Here is a 24,735-nt window from a genome sequence, read left to right as displayed (position 1 = left end):
TGGGAGGCTGAGGCGGATGGATCATGAGGTAAGGAGATCGAGACCATCCTGGCTAACATGGTGAAACCCCATCTCTACAAAAAAAAAAAAAAAAATACAAAAAATTAACTGGGTGTGGTGGCAGGCGTCTGTGGTCCCAGCTACTCGGGAGGCTGAGGCAGGAGAATGGCGTGAACCCGGGAGGCGGAGGTTGCAGTGAGCTGAGATTGTGCCACTGCACTCCAGCCTGGGTGACAGAGCAAGACTCCATCTCAGAAAAAAAAAAAAAAAATAGAGACGAGGTTTCGCCATGTTGGCCAGGCTGATCTTCAAATCCTGACCCCACGTCTCCCCAAAGTGCTGGGATTACAGTTGTGAGCCACCATGCTGGGCCCTTTTCTTTTCTTTTTTTTTTTTTTTTGAGATGGAGTTTTGTTCTTGTTACCCAGTCTGGAGTATAATGGTGTGGTCTCGGCTCACTGAGCACCTGGCCCCTTTTCTGTTTTTTTATTTTTATTTTTATTTTTTTGGTGAGACGGAGATTTACTTTTGTTGCCCAGGCTGGAGTGCAATGGCAAGATCTCGGCTCACTGCAAGCTCCGCCTCCTGGGTTCACACCATTCTCTTGCCTCAGCCTCCTGAGTAGCTGGGACTACAGGCGCCCGCCACCATGCCTGGCTAATTTTTTGTATTTTTAGTAGAGACGGGGTTTCACTGTGTTAGCCAGGATGGTCTTGATCTCCTGACCTCGTGATCTGCCGGCCTCAGCCTCCCAAAGTGCTGGGATTATAGGCGTGAGCCACTGCGCCCGGCCCCTGTTTTTTTAAGTTTTAATTTTTTTTTCTTATTTTGCCTCAGATTCCCAACAGAAAGATATCCCAGGGTCTCTTAAACTTGGTACTAATGACAATTTGGATTGGAAAATTCTTTGCTCCTGGGTGGCCTGGTGCATTCTATTATGTTTAATAGCATCCCTGGCCTCTTCATTAGTTGCCAGTAGTATCTCCTTAGTTGTTACAACCATGTCTCCTGGGGCGCAAAATCACCCCTGGTTGGGAATTGGTGATCTAGGTTTAGGAATTCCATATAGCTGGGGGCGGTGGCTCATGCCTATAATCCCAACAATTTGGGAGGTCGAAGTGGGCAGATCACCTGAGGCCAGGAGTTCAAGACCAGCCTAGCCAGCCTGGCGAAACCCTGTCTCTACAAAAAATACAAAAATTAGCTGAATGTGAGGCCGGGCACGATGGCTTATGCCTGTAATCTCAGCACTTTGGGAGGCCGAGGCAGGCGGATCACCTGAAGTCGAGAGTTTGAGACCAGCCTGACCAACACGGAGAAACCCCGTCTCTACTAAAAATACAAAATTAGCTGTGCATGGTGGCACATGCTTGTAATCCCAGCTACTTGGGAGGCTGAGGCAGGAGAATCGCTTGAACCCGGGAGGCAGAGGTTGTGGTGAGCCAAGATCGTGCTATTACAGTCCAGCCTGGGCAACAAGAACAAAACTCTGTCTCAAAAAAAAAAAAAAAGTAGCTGAGCGTAGTGGCTCACATGTGTAATCCCAGCTACTCGGGAGGCTGAGGCACAAGATGGCTTGAGCCTGGGAGGTGGAGGTTGCAGTGAGCTGGGATCACATCACTGCATTCCAGCCTGGGTGACGGAGCGAGACTGTCTCAAAAAAAAAAATTAATAATAATAAAGAGTTACATGTGGAACCAAATAAATAGAAGGTAATCATTGAATCAGAGAAGGCTTGATAATTGAGTATAATACCATGAAAATAACTTTTTCGCTTTGATTTTGGGAAAAATTGTTTCATTTAGAAGGTATATGTGTGTTATAGTAAAAGTGCTAGGCTTGAAGACAGTCGCTTTTAGCAGATAGTGGATTTTTTCACTTTTAATTGAGTGGAAATTTCTGTACTTAAATTTAAACTCAGAATTAAGACTTTTGGGGCATTTAAGGAAGTTATTATATACACTTTGTTTTGAGCATAGCGAAGTTCTCAGGCACCACATGAGGATGTCTTAGAGTGTTCACATTGAGGAAATAAGTTGTGTATGTGTGTGTGCAAAAGCGTTTTTTTTTCTTTTTTCTTTTTTTTGAGTTGGACTCTCGCTCTGTCGCCCAGGCTGGAGTGCAGTGGTGTGCTCTTTGCTCACTGCAAGCTCCGCCTCCCGGGTTCTCGCCATTCTCCTGCCTCAGCCTCCCAAGTAGCTGGGACTACAGGCACCTGCCACCACGCCTGGATAATTTTTGTATTTTTAGTAGAGACGGGGTTTCATCGTGTTAGCCAAGATGGTCTCGATCTCCTGACCTCGTGATCTGCCCGCCTCGGCCTCCCAAAGTGCTGGGATTACAGGCGTGAGCCACCGCGCCTGGCCTTTTTTTTTGAGATGGTGTCTCACTCTGTTGCCCAGGCTGGAGTACAGTGGCGTAATCTCGGCTCACTGCAACCTCCCCCTCCCGGGTTCAAGCGATTTTCCTGCCTTAGCCTCCTGAGTAGCTGGAATTACGGGTACCTGCCATTATGCCTGGCTAATTTTTGTAGTATCCAGGCATGGTGAAACCTTATGTCTACTAAAAATACAAAAAATTAGCTGGGTGTGGTGGTGCTCGTCTGTAATTCCAGCTACACAGGAGGCTGAGGCTGGAGAATCGTGTGAACTCAGGAGGCGGAAGTTGTAGTGAGCTGAGATGGTGCCATCGCCATGGGACTCCAGCCTGGATGACAGAGTGAGACTCTTTAAAAAAGACAAAGAGAAAAAAAGAAACAATGTTGACTTTTACCTGATATTACCATTTAGTATAGATGGTAATATTAAGTTAAAGAATATATTTTGCTGCTACTCGTTTCTTTTTACTGTCTTAATAGCAGTGTTGACTGTAAGTGCTCAGTAAATGCTCACAGAATGTCTGCTCAAGTGTCTGACATTGTCATGGCAGTTTAGCTTTCCAGAGAGCTTTTTTTTTCAAGTTTGAAAAAATATATCAAGAGTTAGAATTGTGGAGATGTATTGGATTCCTAAACCTATGCACAAAAGCCCATTTGTCCGACAATCGAAGCCTGAATATTGGGTCCTAGAAAGCCAGAGGTCACAGTAGTAGTTTATGTTTTCTAGGGTAGATCTGGTCATAGCAATATTTTCTAATGGGTAGTTTGCCTCGAGAGTACCCACTGCCTTTTCTCTAGGTCTCCATCTCTGTCCTAGTATTTATTTTCCCTCTCATCTTTGCTCTCATGTTGCTGTGTACCCATAAGTGTTGTGTCTTCCCAATTTTCTTTTTTTGAGACAGAGTCTTGCTCTGTCGCCCAGGCTGGAGTGCAGTGGCGCGATCTCAGCTCACTGCAAGCTCCGCCTCCTTGGTTCATGCTGTTCTCCTGCCTCAGCCTCCTGAGTAGCTGGGACTACAGGTGCCCGCCACCACACATGGCTAATTTTTTTTTTGTATTTTTAATAGAGATGGGGTTTCACCATGCTAGCCAGGATGGTCTCGATCTCCTAACCTCATGATCCACCCACCTTGGCCTCCCAAAGTGCTAGGATTACAGGCGCGAGCCACCGTGCCTGTCCCTTCCCAATTTATTTTCTTCTTATTATCTCTGCAATCAAAAGTTTTATTTTTGTTGACATCCAAATTCAGTTACATATTTGGAGGAAAGGAGCTGGGTGTGGTGGTGCACACCGGTTGTTGAAGGTGAGAGGTTGAAGTGAGAGCATTGCTGAAGTCCTGGAGTTAGAGTCTGGCCTGGGCAACATCGGGAAACCCCGTCTCTGCAAAAAAATTAATAAAAAGGGAAAAGAAAAGAAAGTTGTTAATGATTGATTTAAATCAGGTTTCATTACTTGGGAGCTAATAAAACACCTGGTAAAGAGGTTTTGCCCACCTTCCTTTTAACTTTCACACTGCTTATTAGCACCTTCTCCAGAAAAAATGGAGCAGAGAGACAAAGAAAAATATTTTCTTTTCTTTTGCTGCTTTTCATTGATGCTAGAAAACTTTTGAGGAAAACAGTTAAAGCTGATTATTAAAATCAGTTTTATATAGCTGTGATTTTTGGCACTTTGTTGTAAGATTGAGTAGTAATTTTATGTTTTATTTTCCTCTCTTTCCCCTCTTCCCTGAACTCCTTATAGGGAAAAAAATTTTGATGAATTTTCTAAGCACCTTAAGGGCCTTGTTAATCTGTATAACCTTCCAGGGGACAAGTAAGTATTTTTAATATTTTTGCTTTTGTTTGTAAAAATCAGTATAAATCTATAAGCCACCTTATGCCTAGAAATTTGCCACCTCTTCTGCTATTTGTCACTCCTAGTTTCTACTTATACTGCAGTCTGTAGCTCAGCTTCCAACATTAGGCCTTTCAAAGATATCTTCAATAGGCAGTGCCTGCATTAATCGATCATAATGCTGGAAGACAGAATGTAATCTTTTGAGATGTCCAACATTCCAATTTCCAGGCTGAAAGGAATTAGTTGTTGTGGAACTGGCTTTAATTCTATTTTTAACCTACCTGGGATTCTATTAATGTATGTGGCTTTTTAAAACAGAGATGAAAATAAGCTTTGAAGTGCTAAAAATAGGCTTTAATAGTAGTGAAGCCAGTCAAAGTGGCCCATGCCTCTAATCCCAGTACATTGGGAGGCCAAGACAGGAAGATTTCTTGAGCTCGGGAGAGCAATACCAGCCTGGGCAACATAGTGAGACCCTGTCTCTAGCAGAAAGACAACAGCAACAGCTTAGATGGGTGGTGATGAGTGCCTGTAGTCCCAGCTACTTGGGAGGCTAAGGTGGGAGGATCACTTCAAACTAGTAGTTTGAGGGTGCAGTGAGCAGTGATTGCGTCACTGTGCTCCAGCCTGGTTGACAGAGCGAGATGCTGTCTCAAAAAAAAAAAAAAAAAAAAAAAAAAATATATATATATATATGTAGTAACAAAAAAAATTTTATTTTAAAAATTAATGTTTTAGGCTGGGCACAGTAACTCACCCCTTTAATCCTGGCACTTTGGGAGGCTGAGGTGGGTGGACCACCTGAGGTCCAGTCAAGAATTAATGTTTTAAAATGTTTTTTTTTTTCTTTTTTTTTTAATATGGATTGTCGCTCTGTCACCCAGGCTGGAGTGCAGTGGCATGACCTCAACTCACTGCAGCCTCCACCTCCCGTGTTCAAGCAGTTCTCCTGCCTCAGCCTTCCGAGTAGCTGGGTTTACAGGTATGCGCCACCACGCCCGGCTAATTATTATTTTTTTTTTTTGAGACGGATTCTTGCTCTGTCGCCCAGGCTGCAGTGCAGTGGTGCCATCTTGGCTCACTGCAACCTCCGCCTCCTGGGTTCAAGCGATTCTCCTGCCTCAGCCTCCCGAGTAGCTGGGATTAAAGGCGCCCGCCACCGACCTAGCTAAGTTTTGCCTTTTTAGTAGAGGTGGGGTTTCACCATCTTGGCCAGGCTGGTCTCGAACTCCTGACCTTGATCCACCCACCATGGCCTCCCAGAGTGCTTGGATTATAGGCGTGAGACATTGCGCCCAGCCACCTGGCTAATTTTTGTATTTTTAGTAGAGACAGGGTTTTACCATGTTGGTCAGGCTGGTCTCAAACTCCTGACCTCACGTGATCCACCCGCCTCAGCCTCCCAAAGTGTTGGGATTACAGGCGTGAGCCACTGCGCCTGGCCAGTTTTTTTTTTTTTTTTTTTTTTTTTTTGAGACAGAGTCTTGCTCTGCCATCAGGCTGGAATGCAATGGCACGATCTCGGCTCACTGCAACCTCCACCTCCCGGGTTCAAGCAATTCTCTTGCCTTAGTCTCCCAAGTAGCTGGGACTACAGGCACACGCTGCCACGCCTGGCTAATTTTTTTTTTTTGTATTTTATTAGAGACGGGGTTTCACCATGTTGCCCAGGCTGGTCTCAAACTCCTGAGCTCAGGCAATCCGCCCACCTCAGCTTCCCAAATTGCTAGGATTATAGGCGTGAGCCACTTGCGCCTGGCCAGTTTTTAAAAATATATATATATATTTTTGCCTTCAATTTAGACTTGCTCTTTAGGCCTTCTATGTCACTGTTTGTGTCTGTATGTATATATGTGTATTTTTCAACTTTTTTGTTTTTTTTTGAGATGGAATCTTGTTCTGTCGCCCAGGCTGGAGTGCAGTGGTATGATTTTGGCTCACTGCAACCTCCACCTCTCGGGTTCAAGCAATTCTTCTGCCTCAGCCTTCCGAGCAGCTGGGATTACAGGTGCCTGCCACCACGCTCGGCTAATTTTTGTAGTTTTAGTAGAGACAGGGTTTTGCCATGTTGGCCAGGCTGGTCTCAAACTCCTGACCTCAGGTGATCTGCCCGCCTCAGCCTCCCAAGGTGCTGGGATTACAGGCTGAGCCACCCCGCCTGGTCATATTTTTCAACTATTAACTCATGTTCTTCTCATCTACTCTCCAGCAAACTGAAGACTAAAATGTACTTGGCTCTCCAATCTTTAGAACAAGATCTTTCTAAAATGGCAATTATGTACTGGTAAGATTTCTAAAACCTTAATTCTACATGATCCCTTGAGTTTTTCTCTGGGGAGATTAGGGTCCTATCTTATACGTCTCTATTAAGCCTGTATGATAATATGTCCTTTCTCTTCCGAAATGATGATTGTATTTGAACTTCTGAGTATCAGTATTGTTAAGTTGTTGGTTACCATAGGTTTTATCTCAAGACTCATCAGACCTGGAGTCCCATCTGAGAAATAATAGTCTAAGTGTAATTTTTGTTCACCATAATACATACTGGTGTGTACTTGGAAATAATCTCTTTACTTTGGAGGTGAAATACATTCGCTATATGCTCAATTACAAGACAGAACCATTATGATAGTATTATAAGACTTTGGGCCGGGCGTGGTGGCTCACGCCTGTAATCCCAGCACTTTGGGAGGCCGAGGCGGGCGGATCACCTGAGGTCACGAGTTCGAGACCAGCCTGCCCAACATGGTGAAACCCCGTCTCTACTAAAAATACAAAAAATTAGCCGGGCGTGGTGGCGGGCGCCTGTAATCCCAGCTACTGGGAGGCTGAGGCAGGAGAATCACTTGAACCTTGGAAGCGGAGGTTGCGGTGAGCTGAGATTGCACCACTGCACTTCAGCCTGGGCGACAAGAGCGAAACTCCGTCTCAAAAAAAAAAAGAAAAGACTTCGGAGAGGTGAACTCAATATCACAGTGTGTACCAAGACCCTCAGGGATTAAATATAAGCAAACATAGATCACTTGTCTTACAGGAAAGCAACTAATGCTGGTCCCTTGGATAAGATTCTTCATGGAAGTGTTGGCTATCTCACACCAAGGAGTGGGGGTACGTGATCCTATTTTGCTTGTTTAGAAACATGTCTAATTTAAGTTGAGGGTCATTACTTTTCATTTCACCTTTAGTTTGTTTGTTTATTTTTTTGAGACAGAGTCTCACTTTGTTGCCCAGGCTGGAGTGCAGTGGCATGATCTCGGCTTACTGCTCCCTCCACCTCCTGGGGTCAAGTGAGTCTCATGCCTCAGTCTCCTGAGTAGCTGGGATTACAGGTGTGCACCACAATAGCCAGCTAATTTATTCTATTGTTGGTAGAGACAGGGTTTCACTGTTTTGGCCAGGCTGGTCCTGAACTCCTCGCCTCCACTGATCGGCCTACCTTGGTCTCCCAAAGTGCTGGGATTACAGGCATGAGCCACTGCGCCCAGCCTATTTATTTGTTAATTTTTATTCTTTTTTTTTTTTTTTTTTTTTTGAGATGGAGTCTCGCTCTGTCGCCCAGGCTGGAGTGCAGTGGCGCGATCTCAGCTCACTGCAAGCTCCGCCTCCCAGGTTCACGCCATTCTCCTGCCTCAGCCTCCAGGGTAGCTGAGACTACAGGCGCCCGCCACCACGCCTGGCTAATTTTTTTGGATTTTTTAGTGGAGATGGGGTTTCACAGTGTTAGCCAGGATGGTCTCGATCTCCTGACCTCGTGATCTGCCTGCCTCAGCCTCCCAAAGTGCTGGGATTACAGGCATGAGCCACTGCGCCTGGCCAATTTTTATTCTTATGTATTTGTTTATTTTTCTTGAGACAGGCTCTCACCAGGCTGGAGTGCAGTGGCACAATCTTGGATCACTGTGACCTCTGCCTCCTGGGTTCAAGGGATTCTCCTGCCTCAGCCTCCTGAGTAGCTGGGATTACAGACATGTGCCACCACACCCTACTAATTTTTGTATTTTTAGTAGAGATGGGGTTTCACCATGTTGGCCAGGCTGGTCTCAAATTCCTGACTTCAAGTGATCCTCCCTCCTCGGCTGCCCAAAGTGCTGGGATTACAACAGGTATTAGCCACTGCACCAGTCCCTATTTATTTATTTTTGAGACAGGGTCTTGCTCTGTTGCCCAGGCTGGAGTGCAGTCGTGCAATCACTCCAGCCTCAACCTCCTGGGCCCAAACAATCCCCCTAACTCAGTTTCCTGAGTAGCTTGGACTACAGTTACAGGATACCATGCCTGGCTAATTTTTGTTGTTTTATAGAGACATGGTCTTACTATGTTGCCTAGGCTGGTCTTGAACTGGGATCAAGTGATCTTCCTGCCACTGCATTGCAAAGGGTTGAGATTATAAGCATAAGCCACTGCGCCCAGCCTCATCTTGGGTTTTATAAACATATAAGCAGAGGGAGAAAATTACCAGATATTTGTGTATTTTGTGATGATTTCTTCCTTTTTTTTTAGGCATTTAGTCAGAGTCTTGCTCTGTCTTCCAGGCTGGCGTGCAGTGGCGCGATCTTGGCTCATTGCAACCTCTGCATCCCGGGTTCCAGCAATTCTCCTGCCTCAGCCTCCCATGTAGCTGGGATTACAGGCACGTGCCACCATGCCCAGCTAATTTTTGTATTTTTACCAGAGACAGGGTTTCACCATGTTGGCCAGGCTGGTCTCGAACTCCTGACCCTAGGTGAGCTGCCTGTCTCGGCCTCACAAAGTGCTGGAATTACAGGCGTGAGCCACTGCGCCTGGCCTTTTTGCGATGATTCCTAAGCTGTCAATACCTGTCCTCCCCATTTTTGTTTGTTATCTTTTTGAGACAGAGCCTTGCTGTGTCCCTCTGGCTGAAGTACAGTGGCAGGAACATAGCTCACTTCAGCCCTTAACTCTTGGGCTTAGGTGATCTTCCTGCCTCAGCCCCCTGAGTAGCTAGGACTTCAGTCAAGTGCCACCATGCCTGGGTAACTTTAATAATTTTTTTAGAGATGGGGGTCTCACTGTGTTGCCTAGGCTAGAGTGCAGTGGTGCAGTCATAACTCACTATAGACTTGAACTCCTGGCTTCAAGTGATCCTCCAGCCTCAGCCTCCCAAAGTGTTGGGATTATAAGCGTGAGCCAGTTCACCTGGCCTTTTTTTTTTTAAATCAATTGTGTGAAATAAATTGTTAGTCCCAGAATCCATACTTAATCTTATGTCGTATGTCTTTTTTTTTTGAGATGGCGTCTTGCTCTGTCACCCAGGCTGGAGTGCAGTGGCACGATTTTAGCTCACTGCAACCTCCACCTCCCGGGTTCAAGCAATTCTCCTGTCACAGCCTCCCGAGTAGCTGGGACTACAGGTGTGAGCCACCATGCCTGGCTAATTTTTTGTATTTTTAGTAGATACAAGGTTTCACCATGCTGGCCAGGCTCATCTTGATCTCCTGACCTCGTGATCTGCCCGCCTTGGTCTCCCAAAGTGCTGGGATTAGAGGTGTGTGCCACCACACCCAAGCGCCTGTCATATTTCTTTATTTTTTATTTTTACTTTTTGAGACGGGGTCTTGCTCTGCCTTCCAGGCTGGAGTGCAGTGGCACAATCACGGCTCATTGTATCCTTGACCTCCCACCTTATCTTCCTGAGTAGCTGGGACTACAGGCACTCACCAGCATGCCAAGCTAATTATTATTATTATTATTTTTGAGACAGAGTCTCCCTCTGTTGCCAAGGCTGGAGTGCAGTGGCGCGATCTCAGCTCACTGTAACCTCCGCTTCCTGGGTTCAAGTGATTCTCCTGCCTCAGCCTCCTGCATAGCTGGGACTACAGGCACGTGCCACCATGCCCAGCTAATTTTTTGTATTTTTAGTCAAGACGGGGTTTCACCATGTTAGTCAGGATGGTCTCGATATCCTGATGTTGTGACCCGCCCGCCTTGGCCTCCCAAAGTTGTGGGATTACAGGCATGAGCCACCACGCCTGGCCAATTTTTTGTATTTTTAGTAGCGATGGGGTTTCACCATGTTGGCCAGGCTGGTCTTGAACTTCTCACCTCAGGTGATTCACCTGCCTCACCTCCCCAACGTGCTAGCATTACAGGCATTAGCCATCGCGCCCAGCCTATTATTATTTTTAGAGGTGGAGTCTGACTGTGTTGCCCATGCTGGTCTCAAACTCCTGGACTCAAGTGATCCTCTTGCCGCAGCCTCCCAGAGTGCCAGGATTACAGGTGTGAGCCACCACGCCTGCCATATTTCATAAGCTGTTTTGGAGCATGACTCTTCATATATGTTAAACTACTTTCTTGAATATAGGTTTATATAATAAATGTTAATGTTTTTCTGTATTTGTAATTTAACTGATAAAGATACAGTTATGAGTTTTATTTTTTATAGGTCATTTAATGAACCTGAAGTACTATGTCTCTCCTTCTGACCTGCTGGATGACAAGACTGCATCTCCCATCATTTTGCATGAGAATAATGGTAAGACTTTAATTGTAAAGGAATTAAAGGTTTTGTTCAGTGCCCAGCTTGCCTTTAATTTCTGGTTTGCTATTCTCTAATGAGTTTGCTGACATTACCGTTTGCACCTTATTCACACAACACCTCATACACATATGTATATGTGTGTTCACGAGTACATACATATGTATATACACACATGCATATATACACACATACATAATAGGAGCTTAATAAGTACTTTTGGGCTGGGCACGGTGGCTCACGCCTGTAATCCCAGCACTTTGGGAGGCTGAGGTGGGCAGATCACGACGTCAGGAGTTGGAGACCAGCCTGACCAATATGGTGAAACCCTGTCTCTACTAAAAATACAAAAATTACCCAGGCATGGTGGTACGTGCCTATAATCCCAGCTACTCAGGAGGCTAAGGCAAGAGAATTGCTTGAACCCGGGAGGCGGAGGTTGCAGTGAGTCAAGATTGCGCCACTGCACTCCAGTCTGGGTGACAGAGTGAGACTCCCTCTCAAAAAAAGAAAAAAAAGTACTTTTGGATAAATAAGTAAATGAGCAGCTCATAAGAAGAGGTATAAACCATCTGACCTGAGATAATCAGCTTACTCATTGTTCTAAAAGTGTAGAAGGATGGGCGTGGTGGTTTATGCCTGTAGTCCTAGCTGCTTGGGAGGTTTGGGCAGGAGGATTGCTTGAGCCCAGGAGTTTGAGACTGTAGCATACCATGATCATGCATGTAAATAGTCATGGTACTCCAGCCTGGGCAACGTAGTGAGTTACTGATCAAAAAAAAAAAAGTTTTCTAAATTAAAGAACTATGGTAATGGACATTATTTTCTGTTTGCCCTTAATACAAGAAAAGATAAAGAGAAATAGACTGCCGAGCGCGGTGGCTCATGCCTGTAATCCCAGCACTTTGGGAGGCTGAGGTGGGCGAATCACCTGAGGTCAGGAGTTTGAGACCAGCCTGACCAACATGGAGAAACCCTGTCTCTACTAAAAATACAAAATTAGCCAGGCGTGGTGGCGCATGCTTGTAATCCCAGCTACTCAGGAAGCTGAGGCAGGAGAATCGCTTGAACCCGGGAGGCGGAGGTTGCAGTGAACCGAGATTGTGCCATTGCACTCCAGCCTGGGCAACAAGAGCGAACTCTGTCTCAAAAAAAAGTGAAATGGACTAATACCTCCTTAGGTCCCTTTGTAGGTTCACTCATTGACTCCGTCCCTTTGTTGTTTGTTTGTTTGTTTATTTATTTATTTATTTAAGATGGAGTCTCACTCTGTCACCCAGGCTGGAGTGCAGTGGTGCGATCTCAGCTCACTGCAACCTACACCTCCTGGGTTCAAGTGATTCTCCTGCCTCAGCCTCCCAAGTAGCTGGGACTACAGGCATGCACCACCACACCCGGCTAATTGTATTTTTAGTAGAGATGGGGTTTCACTATGTTGGCCAAGCTGGTCTTGAACTCCTTACCTGAAGTGATCCACCTGTCTTGGCCTCCGAAAGTGCTAGGATTACGGGTGTGAGCCTTGGCGTCAGGCTCCTTTATTGTTATTATAATTTGGCATGGGGGATGGGGTAGGTCTCACTATGTTGCCCAGGCTGGCGTACAGTGATTTGATCACAGCTCACTACAGCCCCCGAGTCCTGGGCTCAAGCCATCCTTCTGCCTTGGCCTCCCAAAGTGCTAGGATTACAGGTGTGAGCCAGTGCACCAGCCTGTCCTTTTATTATAATCCTACTTAAATGCATTCTGAAGAAAAAATAAGTAAATATTGATACTGAGCCCTTCAAAAATGATGTTTTTGGACTGCATTGTTTCTTGTGTTTTATTTGGACTGCATTGTTTCTTGTGTTTTATTTACTGACAAAAATTATTGGTTGATTAGAAAGGTAACTTCCAGGATTTCTAATTTTTTTTTTGTTTTCCCCAGACAGAGTCTCACTCTGTCGCCCAGGCTGGAGTGCAGTGGTGCGATTTCAGCTCACTGCAACCTCCGCCCCCCAGGTTCAAGTGATTCTCCTGCCTCGGCCTCCTGAGTAGCTGGGATTACAGGCGCCTGTCACCGCATCTGGCTAATTTTTGTTTTTAGTAGAGATGTGGTTTCACCGTCTTCTGCAGGCTGGTCTTGAACCCCTGACCTTGTGATCCACCCGCCTCAGCCTCCCAAAGTGCTGGGATGACAGGCGTGAGCCATCACACCCGGCCTGATTTCTAAGTTTTATAGGAACTACAGGCCGTGCCTGGTGGTTCATGCCTGTAATTTCAGCACCGTGGGAGGCTGAGGTGGGTGGATCAACTTTAGGCCAGGAGTTTGAGACCAGCCTGGCCAACCTGATGAAACCCCATCTCTACAAAAAATACAAAAAAATTAGCCAGGCATGGTGGTGCATTCCTGTAATGCCAGGTATGTGGGAGGCTGAGGCATGAAAATTGCTTGAACCTGGGAGGTGGAGGTTGCAGTAAGTCGAGATCACACCACTGCATTCCAGCCTGGACAGAGTGAGACTCTGCCTCCAATAAAAAAATAAATAAATAGGCTGGGCGCAGTGGTTCACACCTGTAATCCCACCTGTAATCCTAGTCCTTTGGGAGGCCAAGATGGGCGGATCATGAGGTCAAGAGATCGAGACCATCCTGGCCAACATGGTGAAACCCCATCTCTACTAAAAATACAAAAAATTAGCCAGGTATGGTGACGGGCGCCTGTAGTTCCAGCTACTCGGGTGGCTGAGGCAGGAGAATGGTGTGAACCCAGGAGGCGGAGCTTGCAGTGAGCTGAGATCGCGCCACTGCACTCCAGCCTGGGTGACAGAGCAAGACTCTGTCTCTAAATAAATAAATAAATAAATAAATAAATAAGGGAATAACAGCATCTGATAAATTATAGCTGACAAATATTGCAAAAATTAACCTCTTAAAACATACTGTGATCCCCATCATTTGTATTACTTTGAGGAATACCCTTTTTCTTTCTTATCCCCAGTTTCTCGATCTTTGGGCATGAATGCATCAGTGACAATTGAAGGAACATCTGCTATGTACAAACTCCCAATTGCACCATTAATTATGGGGTCACATCCAGTTGACAATAAATGGTAAGTTAAATATAATTTCAGAGTAGCAAAGTCAATTTTTCTCAAAGCGCAGTATGGAACAAGTTTTAACCTGGCTGTTACCCCACTTGAATTTCTAGAGGTTGGCCTTTTGTTTTATCCATTCATTGATTTCTCTTCTGTTTGATATCTGAGTGTTCCTCTCCAAAGTCGGCTCATAGAACACATTCTCTGCACTGAAAGGGAAAGAAGAGAACTGTGCTAATTCATCTGGCTTAATGAGTGCCCCCTTTTATCTTACGTTCATTTGGAGTTACATTGGAGTAGTAACTGGAGAACATGCCTCAGGATAAATGTTTGATTAAATTGTACAGTGTTAACCAATAGCATGTCTGGGAATTGGGGGTAGGAAGTTTCACAGAGTGAGCTTTTGAGAGTTTGTACTTATGTGTCTGTGTGATACATACATGTTTAAGAAAAGGTGTTTGTGGCCAGGTGCGGTGGCTCACGCCTGTAATCCCAGCACTTTGGGAGGCTGAGGCAAGCGGAACACCTGAGGTCAGGAGTTCAAGACCAGCCTGGCCAACATGGTGAAACCCTGTGTCTACTAACAATATAAAAATTAGCCGGGCGTGGTGGCGGGCACCTGTAATCCCAGCTACTCACGAGGCTGAGATAGGAGAATCCCTTGAACCCGGGAGGCAGAGGTTGCAGTGAGCCAAGATCATGCCATTGCACTCTAGCCTGGGCATTAAGAGGGAAAATCTGTCTCAAAAAAAAAAAAAAAGGTGTTTGGGTTTTTCATTTTTATATCAAGTCAAAATCCAACCTTTCCACCCTCTCTTTTTTTGAAGGACCCCTTCCTTCTCCTCAATCACCAGTGCCAACAGTGTTGATCTTCCTGCCTGTTTCTTCTTGAAATTTCCCCAGCCAATCCCAGTATCTAGAGCATTTGTTCAGAAACTGCAGAACTGCACAGGTGAGTTTTGAGCATCAGGATCTAGTACTTGTTATAAGTGTGAAAAAGAAACATCAAAGTTAGGTTATCATGACGTCTTTCAGTCTTACATGCCTCATTGAAGTATTAACTGGTAAAGATGTTATAGTGCTTTGTACTAGTAAATGCTTAGTAAGTACTCTTTTGGGTGAATGAATGTAGATATCAAGGGGAAACTGAGCTGTCAGTGTTTTCCTCTTGACATGATCATTATATTGATTCTTGTTTTTCCAGGAATTCCATTATTTGAAACTCAACCAACTTATGCACCCCTGTATGAACTGATCACTCAGTTTGAGCTATCAAAGGACCCTGACCCCATACCTTTGAATCACAACATGAGATTTTATGCTGTAAGTAAAGCCCTAGGGAGCTAGAATGTTATAGGTTATGTTTGGACCCAAGATCATAATCTTCCTTTATAGCATTATTGAGGTCAGATAAGTTTCTTCAAGACTGCTGGATCATGTCCTATTTCTTTAGTAAGGCAGGAAATTACAGAAATCTCAGAAATGGGCTGGGCGCGGTGGCTCACACCTGTAATCCCTGTACTTTAGGAGGCCAAGGCAGGCGGATCACGAGGTCAGGAGTTCGAGACCAGCCTGGCCAACATAGGGAAACCCTGTCTCTACTAAAAATACAAAAAATTAGCCGTGTGTGGTGGCTGTAATCCCAGCTACTCGGGAAGCTGAGGCAGGAGAATGGCTTGAACCCGGGAGGCAGAGGTTGCAGTGAGACAAGATTGTGCCATTGTGCTCCAGCCTGGGTGACAGAGCGAGACTCCATCTCAAAAAAAAAAAAAAAGAAATCTCGGAAATGTATTGAAGTAAAAGGGCATGAGCTTCCATTAGGAAACAACAATGTACATTTCTCTGTTGAAATTTTGGGTGATTGGCCAGGTGCAGTGGCTCACACCTGTAATCCTGGGAATTTGGGAGGCCAAGGTGGGTGGGTCACTAGAGATCAGGGGTTTGAGACCAGCCTGGACAACATGGTGAAACCCCGTCTCTACTAAAAAAACAAAAATTAGCCGGGTATGGTGGAACATGCCTGTAATCCCAGCTACTTGGGAGGCTGAGGCAGGAGAATCACTTAACCCGGGAGGCAGAGGTTGCAGTGAGCCAAGATTGCGCCACTGCACTCCAGCCTGGGCAACAAGAGCGAAATTCCGTCTCAAAAAAAAAAAAAAGGCTAGGCGTGGTGTTTCACACGTCTAATCCCAGCACTTTGGGAGGCTAAGGCAGGTGGATCACGAGGTCAAGAGATTGAGACCATCCTGGCCAACAGGGTGAAACCCCGTCTCTACTAAAAAAATACAAAAATTAGCTGGGTGTGGTGTCATGCACCTGTAGTCCCAGCTACTCGGGAGGCTGAGGCAGGAGAATTGCTTGAACCCGGGAGATGGAGGTTGCAGTGAGCCAAGATCGTGCCACTGCGCTTCAGCCTGGCAACAGAGCAAGATTCTGTCTCAAAAAAATAAAAAAAAAAAGACAAAGAAATTTTGGGGGATAGACTTTTTTTTTTTTTTTGAGACGGAGTCTTGCTCTGTCTCCCAGGCTGGAGTGCAGTGGTGAGATCTCAGCTCACTGCAAACTGCACCTCCCAGGTTCATGCCATTCTCCCGCCTCAGCCTCCTGAGTAGCTGGGACTACAGGCGCCTGCCACCACACCTGGCTAATTTTTTGTATTTTTAGTAGAGATGGGATTTCACCGTGTTAGCTAGGATGGTCTCGATCTCCTGACCTTGTGATCCACCCGCCTCGGCCTCCCAAAGTGCTAGGATTGCAGGCGCGAGCCACCTTGCCTGGCAGGGTGACAGACTCTTAATGGTATTTTGAACTTTTAGAATATCATAGTTAGGTGTTATAAATTCTTACTGTTTAATTCTTTCAAGTGCCATGAGCTTAGAATCTGGAAAGATCCTGAAAGTACTTACAGAGAGGAAAATGCTGGAAGCAATAATTATGAGGCTGGACACAGTGACTCACACCTGTAATCCCAGCACTTTGGGAGGCCAAGGCAAGGCAGATCACTTGAGCTCAGGAGTTCAATACCAGCCTGGGCAACATGGCAAAATCCTGTCTTTTTTATTTTTTTATTTTTTGAGATGGAGTCTAGCTCTGTTGCCAGGCTGGAGTGCAGTGGTGCGATCTCGGCTCACTGCAACCTCTGCCTCCCGGGTTCACGTGATTCTCCTGCCTCAGCCTCCTGAGTAGCTGGGACTGTAGGTGTGCACCACCACGCCCAGGTAATTTTTGTATTTTTAGTAGAGACGGGGTTTTACCATGTTGGCCAGATTGGTCTTTATCGCTTGACCTTGAGATCCATCCTCCTCCCAAAGTGCTGGGATTACAGGCGCAAGCCACTGTGCCTGTCCTTTTCTTTTTTTTTTTTTTGCTCTTGTTGCCCAGGCTGGAGTGCAGTGGCGCAATCTCGGCTCACTGCAACCTCTGCCTCCTAGGTTCAAGCGATTCTTCTGCCTCATCCTCCGGCAAAATCCTGTCTCTACAAAAAAAAAGTACAAAAATTAGGCAGATGTGGCCGGGAGCGGTGGCTCACGTCTGTAATCCTAGCACTTTGGGAGGCCGAGGCGGGCAGATCATGAGATCAGGAGATCAAGACCATCCTGGCCAACATGGTGAAACCCCGTCACTACTAAAAAATACAAAAAATTAGCCGGGTGTCGGGGCGGGCGCCTGTAGTCCCAGCTACTTGGGAGGCTGAGGCAGGAGAATGGCGTGAACCCGGGAGGCAGAGCTTGCAGTGAGCAGAGATCGTGCCACTGCACTCCAGCCTGAGCTACAGAGCAAGACTCTGTCTCAAAAAAAAAAAAAAAAAAAAATTAGGCAGATGTGGTTGCTCATGCCTGTAGTCTTAGCTGCTCGGGAGGCTGAGGGGCTTCATCCTGGGAGGTAGAGATTGCAATGAGCCAAGATCGCACAATTGTACTCCATCCTGGGTAATGGGAGTGAAACTCTGTCTCAAAAATAACAATAATAATAATATGGGAACGTTCCAAAACCTCATCTGGACTTGAATTTATTTGAATCTTTTACAATAGATTAAAGTAGTAGTTACCAAATTCTGGCTGCATTATTATTATATAGGTGTTTTATTAAAAATAGAGATTTTGCAGCCGGGCGTGGTGGTTTATGCCTGTAATCCCAGCACTTTGGGAGGCCCAGGTGGGCGGATCACGAAGTCAGGAGATGGAGACAATCCTGGCTAACACGGTGAAACACTGTCTCTACTAAAAATACAAAAAAATTAGCCGAGCGTGGTGGCGGGTGCCTATAGTCCCAGCTACTCGGGAGGCTGAGGCAGGAGAATGGCATGAACCTGGGAGGCGGAGCTTGCAGTGAGCCGAGATCGCGCCACTGCACTCCAGCCTGAGCAACAGAGGGAGACTCCGTCTCAAAAAAAAAAAAAAAAGAGAGATTTTGCATTTATGGTTTAGGAACCTCTTTAATACAGATTTCTGAGATAGTTTTTATGTTAGCTAGGTTAGGAAACCACTAGCATAGTGCATTTACTAAAAAGACATCTTTTCAGCCTAATTAGTAATTGATTGGCATTTATAATATCAGCTGATGAAAACATTCACTGTGGAGACTTTTCTGCACTTTTTTTGAGCAGTAGGTTTTTTCAGGATACTTTGTGGTTGGAATACAATAGGTAACTAAATAGCACTCGTTAACTGTTCTTTTTGCCCAGGCTCTTCCTGGTCAGCAGCACTGCTATTTCCTCAACAAGGATGCTCCTCTTCCAGATGGCCGAAGTCTACAGGGAACCCTTATTAGCAAAATCACCTTTCAGCACCCTGGCCGAGTTCCTCTTATCCTAAATCTGATCAGACACCAAGTGGCCTATAACACCCTCATTGGAAGCTGTGTCAAAAGAACTATTCTGAAAGAAGGTACTGCCTTTCCTTTGATATGCTTACTGGAAGATGGAAACTTACTTCTCCAGTGGTTCTTTAATTGGTGGCCCATCAGCATCACCTGTAGAACTTAAAAAAAGTTGTTTTTTTTTTTCATTTTTGGCATAAAAATCAAGCAAATTAGCTGCATGTGGTGGTGCACGACTGTAGTCCCACCTACTTGGGAGGCTGAGGAAGGAGAATCGCTTGAACCCGGGAGGCGGAGGTTGCAGTGAGCTTAGATCATGCCATTGCACTCCAGCCTGGGTGACAGAGCAAGACTCTGTCTAAAAAAAAAAAAAAAATTGAAACGTGGAGCTTTTAACACTACAGATGATGGCCAGGTGTGGTGGCTCACGCCTGTAATCCCAGCACGATGGGAGGCCAAGGTGGGCAAATCACTTGAGCCCATGATTTGAGATCAGTCTGAGGAACATGGCAAAACCCCATCTCTAGAAAAAGGTAGCCAGTTGTGGTGGTGTGCACCTGTGGTCCCAGCTACTCGGGATCCTGAGGCAGGAGGATTGTCGCTTGAGCCTGGGAGGCAGAGATTGCAGTGAGCTCAGATTGCACCACTGCACTCCAGCCTGGGTAACACAGTAAGACCCTGTATCAAAAACAAAACACCAGGCCGGGTGCAGTGGTTTGTGCCTGTAATCCCAGCACTTTGGGAGGACGAGGTGGGCAGATCACGAGGTCAAGAGATTGAGACCATCCTGGCCAACATAGTGAAACCCCGTCTCTACTAAAAATACAAAAATTAGCTGGGTGTGGTGGTACACACCTGTAGTCCCAGTTACTTGGGAGTCTGAGGCAGGAGAATCACTTGAACCCGGGAGGCGGAGGTTGCACTGAGCTTAGATCATGCCACTGTACTCCAGTGTGGGTGACAGAACAAGACTCCCTCTCAAAAAAAAAAAAAAAAAAAAGAAAAAAATCACAGATGCTTTGTTTCCACACAAAGATGAACTGAATGATAATCTCAGTGGGAAGAGTTGGGAATCTAAACTCCACAAATCATTTTGATGGAACCAGTCTGTAGACTAGCATTTGGAGACCACTGCTTTTTGCAATGTTCTTAACTCTTTTTCTGAACATAGTAATGTAACTGGGTATTTTAGGGCCTGTACCCTGTAGCAGATATACATAAGGTGGAACTTGGAATGGTGTAGTGAGAGAGGCTTTCTTTTTTTTGAGACAGGGTCTCACTCTGTTGCCCAGGCCGAACCACAGTGGCATGATCACAGCTTTCTGCTGCCTCTGCCTCCTCGGCTCAAGCGATCCTACTGCCTTAGCCTCCCAAGTAGGTGGGGCTATAGGCATGTACCACCAAGCCTGGCTAATTTTTTTCTGTAGAGACAGGGTCTCTCTATGTTGCCCACGTTCGTCTCTAACTCCTGGGCTGAAGCGATCCTCTTGACTCGGCCTCCCAAGGTGCTGGGATAATAGGTGCCACCGTGCTTGGCCAGTTTTAGGTTAAATTGTAGGTTGTTAGGAGAGTGTTTCCCAGGTTTAGTCCTGAGTTATGTTTTCTCTCCCCATTGTTTGGAGAACTTCATCTTACAGCTTTAAGAAGGTCTAGCCCTTTTTTCTCTCAGGATTCTGGAATGCTGATGATTTTTGTTTTTGTTTTTGAGACAGAGTCTCACTCTGTTCCCCAGGCTGGAGTGCAGTGGCACGATCTTGGCCCACTGCAACTTCCGCCTCCCAGGTTCAAGCGATTCTCCTGCGTCAGCCTCTGGCTAATTGTTTAAATTTTTTTTAGTAGAGATGGGGTTTCACCATCATGGCCAGGCTGGTCTCGAACTCCTGACCTCGTGATCCACCCTCCTAGGCCTCCCAAAGTGCTGGGATTACAGGCGTGAGCCACGGCACCCGGCCTAAATGCTGATGATTTTCAAACACAGTTGGCTATTAGAAGCTTTGCTGTAAATTTTGGCTGTTCTAGCTAACCATAGTTAATTTTAAAAATCTTAAGTCAGAAGCGCTCTGTTGATAGATATGTGTCAGTCCCAGTGATAGACAATAAGAAACAGGGAAGGTAAATCAGATCTCTTTTATTTTTATTTATTTATTTTTTGTTTGTTTTTTGAGACGGAGTCTCGCTCTGTCGCCCAGGCTGGAGTGCAGTGGCGCAGTTTCGGCTCACTGCAAGCTCTGCCTCCTGGGTTCACGTCATTCTCCTGCCTTAGCCTCCCGAGTAGCTGGGACTACAGGCACCCGCCATCACGCCCGGCTAATTTTTTTGTATTTTTAGTAGAAACGGGGTTTCACCATGTTAGCCAGGATGGTCTCGATCTCTTGACCTTGTGATCTGCCCGCCTCAGCCTCCCAAGGTGCTGGGATTACAGGCATGAGCCACTGCGCCTGGCCTTTTTGTTTTTTTTTTTTGAGACGGAGTCTTGTTTGGTCACCCAGGCTGGCGTGCAGTGGTGTGATCTTCACTCACTGCAACCTCTGCCTCCTGGGTTCCAGCAATTCTCTTGCTTTAGCCTCCCAAGTAGCTCGGATTACAAGTATCCACCACCATGCCAGGCTTATCTTTGTAGTTTTACCAGAGACGGGGTTTCGTCGTGTTGGCCAGGCTGGTCTTGAACTCGTGACCTCAGTGGTCTGCCTGCCTCGGCCTCCCAAAGTGCTGGGATTACATGCGTGAGCCACCATGCCTGGACTTTTTTTTCTTGATACAGGGTCTTCCTCTGTTATCAAGACTAGAAAGCAGTGGTACAGTCATAGTTCACTTTGGCCTCAAACTCCTGGGCTCAAGTGATACTTTTCCCTCAGGCTCCTCAAGTCGCTGGACTATAGGCATGCACCTCTACATCTAATCAAATTTTAAAGAAATTTATATTATACTTTTTATTTCAGTGTGCATATTTATACAGCAACATTTTTTTGTAGAGATGGGGTCTTGCCATGTTGTGTAGGATAGTCTTGAACTCCTGGCCTCAGGTGATCCTCCCACCTCAGCGTCCCAAAGTGCTGGGATTACAGGCATGAGCCACTGTGCTGGGCCAGGAGATTCTTCTCATGGAAATAAAAATTGCTTTAGAAATGAGAAATTTTTAGTAGTTGGAGTAATAACATAGAGCATATATGTTCAAAGTTGTGGCACTTCTGTTTCATGTGTTTAAATGCCTTAAGAAGTCTCCAGATAGCTTTAGGGCATTTAAAAATGAGTTTTCATAAGGTAGTTATGGAGCTAATCCTACAGAGAGGCATGCTTTTTACAAAGAAAGTATATGATCCTTGTGTCTAGGCTGCCAGCACATCTGGCATAAGAACATATGATGATGGCTAGATATATGTGGAATAAATACATTATTTTAGATAATAGCCTCTATATCTCTGCTTGCCAAACTATGGGCTGCACATCTAACAGCTGCAAACACTTGATAGAAAGCAGAGTTTATGGCAGTGGTTCTGGATATCTGCTTATCAAGTAGAATGAGACACTCGGCCACTTTTATTTTCAGAATTCACTTTTACATTTTAGGGATTAAGTTTCTTCATCTTGGAAAATTGAAAGTCTAGCTACTTTTGTTCTGGAGAAATTTATAACAAACTGGCAGGTTCCTTGGAATCTGATTCCTTCTGTTATCTGTGGATGACATAGTAGGTTTTTTATGTGAAAAAAGTGTGCGATTTAGTTTCCAAGGAGGGAGAATTTCAGTCTGTACATTTAAGGAATGTTATTTGTGTGAAGTCTTTTTTTTTTTTTTTTGAGACAGAGTGTTGCTCTGTTTCCCAGACTGGGGTTCAGTGACATAATCTCGGCTCACTGCAACCCTCGCCTCCCAGGTTCAAACGATTCTCCTGTCTCAGCCTTCTGAATAGCTAGGATTACAGGTGTGCGCCACCACACCCGGCTAATTTGTTTTTTTTGAGATGGAGTCTCACTCTGTTGCCCAGGCTGGAGTGCAGTGGCATGATCTCAGCTCACTACAACCTCCGCCTCCTAGGTTCAAATGATTCTTCTGCCTCAGCCTCCTGAGTAGCTGGGATTACAGGCGTGTGCCACCACGCCCAGCTAATTTTGTATTTTGTATTTTTAGTAGAGATGGAGTTTGTCCATGTTGGTCAGGCTCGTCTCGAACTCCTGACCTCAGGTGATGAGCCCACCTCAGCCTCTCAAAGTTCTGGGATTACAGGCCTGAGCCACTGCATCCGGCCTCTTTTTTTTTCTTTTTAGTAGAGTTGGGGTTTTGCCATGTTGGCCAGGCTGGTCTTGAACTCCTGACCTCAGGTAATCCACCTGCCTTGGCCTCCCAAACTGCTGGGATTAAGGCGTGAGCCACTGTGCCCGGCCTGTGTGAAGTCTTATATTTGGTTGTTTTATGATCTTTCTCTTTGCCTTTTAGATTCTCCTGGGCTCCTCCAATTTGAAGTGTGTCCTCTCTCAGAGTCTCGTTTCAGCGTATCTTTTCAGCACCCTGTGAATGACTCCCTGGTGTGTGGTGAGTTGTGTGGGTGGCTAACACCTCTCATGGAGCGGTTTGGTCCCTATGTCTTTTTTGGAAAGTCAGAAGCTAAATCTAAAACAATTTTCTATGTATTTTGTCTTTCAGTGGTAATGGATGTGCAGGACTCAACACATGTGAGCTGTAAACTCTACAAAGGGCTGTCGGATGCACTGATCTGCACAGATGACTTCATTGCCAAAGTTGTTCAAAGGTAGCCTTGGCCCTTTTTCATCTGAGTCCCATTTAGAGATGTATAAAGAATGTTGTTGAGTAGGGCACGGTGGCTCACGCCTGTAATCCCCACACTTTGGGAGGCCGAGGCGGGCGGATCACAAGGTCAGAAGATCGAGACCATTCTGGCTAACATGGTGGAACCCCATCTCTACTAAAAATACAAAAATTAGTCGGGCGTGATGGCGGGCACGTGTAGTCCCAGCTACTCGGGAGGCTGACGCAGGAGAATAACTTGAACCTGGGAGGTGGAGGTTGCAGTGAGCCAAGATCGCGCCATTGCACTCCAGCCTGATGACAGAGCGAGACTCCGTGTTTTTTTTTTTTTTTTTTTTTTTTTTTAAAAGGCCGGGCATGGTGGCTCACGCCTGTAATCCCAGCACTTTGAGAGGTGAAGGCGGGTGGATCACGAGGTCAGGAGATTGAGACCATCCTGGCTAACACAGTGAAACCCCGTCTCTACTAAAAATACAAAAAATTAGCCCGGCATGGGGGCGGGCGTCTGTAGTCCCAGCTACTAGGGAGGCTGAGGCAGGAGAATGGCATGATCCCGGGAGGTGGAGCTTGCAGTGAGCTGAGATCACGCCACTGTACTCCAGCCTGGGCGACAGAGCGAGACTCTGTCTCAAAAAAAAAAAAAAAAATGTTGTTTTCAGAATTAGCATGAATTTCAAATAAAGGAGCAATTTAGTTATTGCTTTGATTTCACCCTTCTGTGCTTTCAGATTCAAAGTAATCTAAACTTTGTTTTTTTTTTTTTTCGAGATGGAGTCTTGCTCTGACGCCCAGATTGTACAGTGGTGCAATCTTGGCTCACTGCAACCTCTGCCTCCCGGGTTCAAGCGATTCTCCTGCCTCACCCTCCCGAGTAGCTAGGATTACAGGCATGTGCTACCACACCTGACTCATGTTTGTATTTTTAGTAGAGACGGGGTTTTTCACCATGTTGGCCAGGCTGGTCTCGAACTCCTGACCTCAGGTGATCCGCCTGCCTCGGCCTCCCAAAGTTTTGGGATTACAGGCGTGAGCCACTGCACCCAACCAGCTTTGTTTTTTTTTTTTTTTTTTTTTTTAATAATATTACTATGAGAGTAATGGGAAGTAAAGTAGGTAACCTCAGGCCTGGAATTATGGTACTTTAAGGCAGGAGAAAGCCATAATAAAATACAGATATTTTTCTTACCTATCCTGTGTGCCAATTCTTCATAAATGTGACATTTTTATCTTTTTATTTTTTTATTTTTTTATTTTGAGACAAGAGTCTCACTCTATTACCCAGGCTGGAGTGCAGTGGCATGATGACGGCTCACTGAACTGTTGACCTCCGAGGTTCAGGTGATCCTTCAACCTAGACCTCCCGAG

The 24,735-nt window shown here is 45.7% G+C and overlaps 1 protein-coding gene across 4 annotated transcripts in view; it reads left to right on the top strand.

The window, feature by feature from the left end:
• Nucleotides 1–24,735, top strand: part of MED1 (mediator complex subunit 1) — a 47,008-nt gene that overhangs the window by 12,823 nt on the left and 9,450 nt on the right. For 3 of the 4 annotated variants that reach the window (XM_024235074.3, XM_054546362.2, XM_054546363.2), the window contains 10 exons: nucleotides 4,122–4,193; nucleotides 6,427–6,501; nucleotides 7,252–7,325; nucleotides 10,624–10,713; nucleotides 13,694–13,805; nucleotides 14,618–14,742; nucleotides 14,995–15,113; nucleotides 18,475–18,676; nucleotides 23,041–23,136; nucleotides 23,248–23,353. In XM_024235074.3, coding sequence (XP_024090842.2) covers nucleotides 4,122–4,193; nucleotides 6,427–6,501; nucleotides 7,252–7,325; nucleotides 10,624–10,713; nucleotides 13,694–13,805; nucleotides 14,618–14,742; nucleotides 14,995–15,113; nucleotides 18,475–18,676; nucleotides 23,041–23,136; nucleotides 23,248–23,353 — 1,071 coding nt within the window. Of the gene's footprint in view, nucleotides 1–4,121; nucleotides 4,194–6,423; nucleotides 6,502–7,251; nucleotides 7,326–10,623; nucleotides 10,714–13,693; nucleotides 13,806–14,617; nucleotides 14,743–14,994; nucleotides 15,114–18,474; nucleotides 18,677–23,040; nucleotides 23,137–23,247; nucleotides 23,354–24,735 lie in introns of those variants that run through there. The other variant, XM_054546364.2, reaches the window with a different exon arrangement.

Source organism: Pongo abelii, chromosome 19 (genome assembly GCF_028885655.2).
Source record: "Pongo abelii isolate AG06213 chromosome 19, NHGRI_mPonAbe1-v2.0_pri, whole genome shotgun sequence".
NCBI classification, from domain to species: domain Eukaryota; kingdom Metazoa; phylum Chordata; class Mammalia; order Primates; family Hominidae; genus Pongo; species Pongo abelii.
The sequence above is the reverse complement of the archived record's forward strand: the minus strand, read 5'-3'. Positions and strand labels throughout refer to the sequence as shown.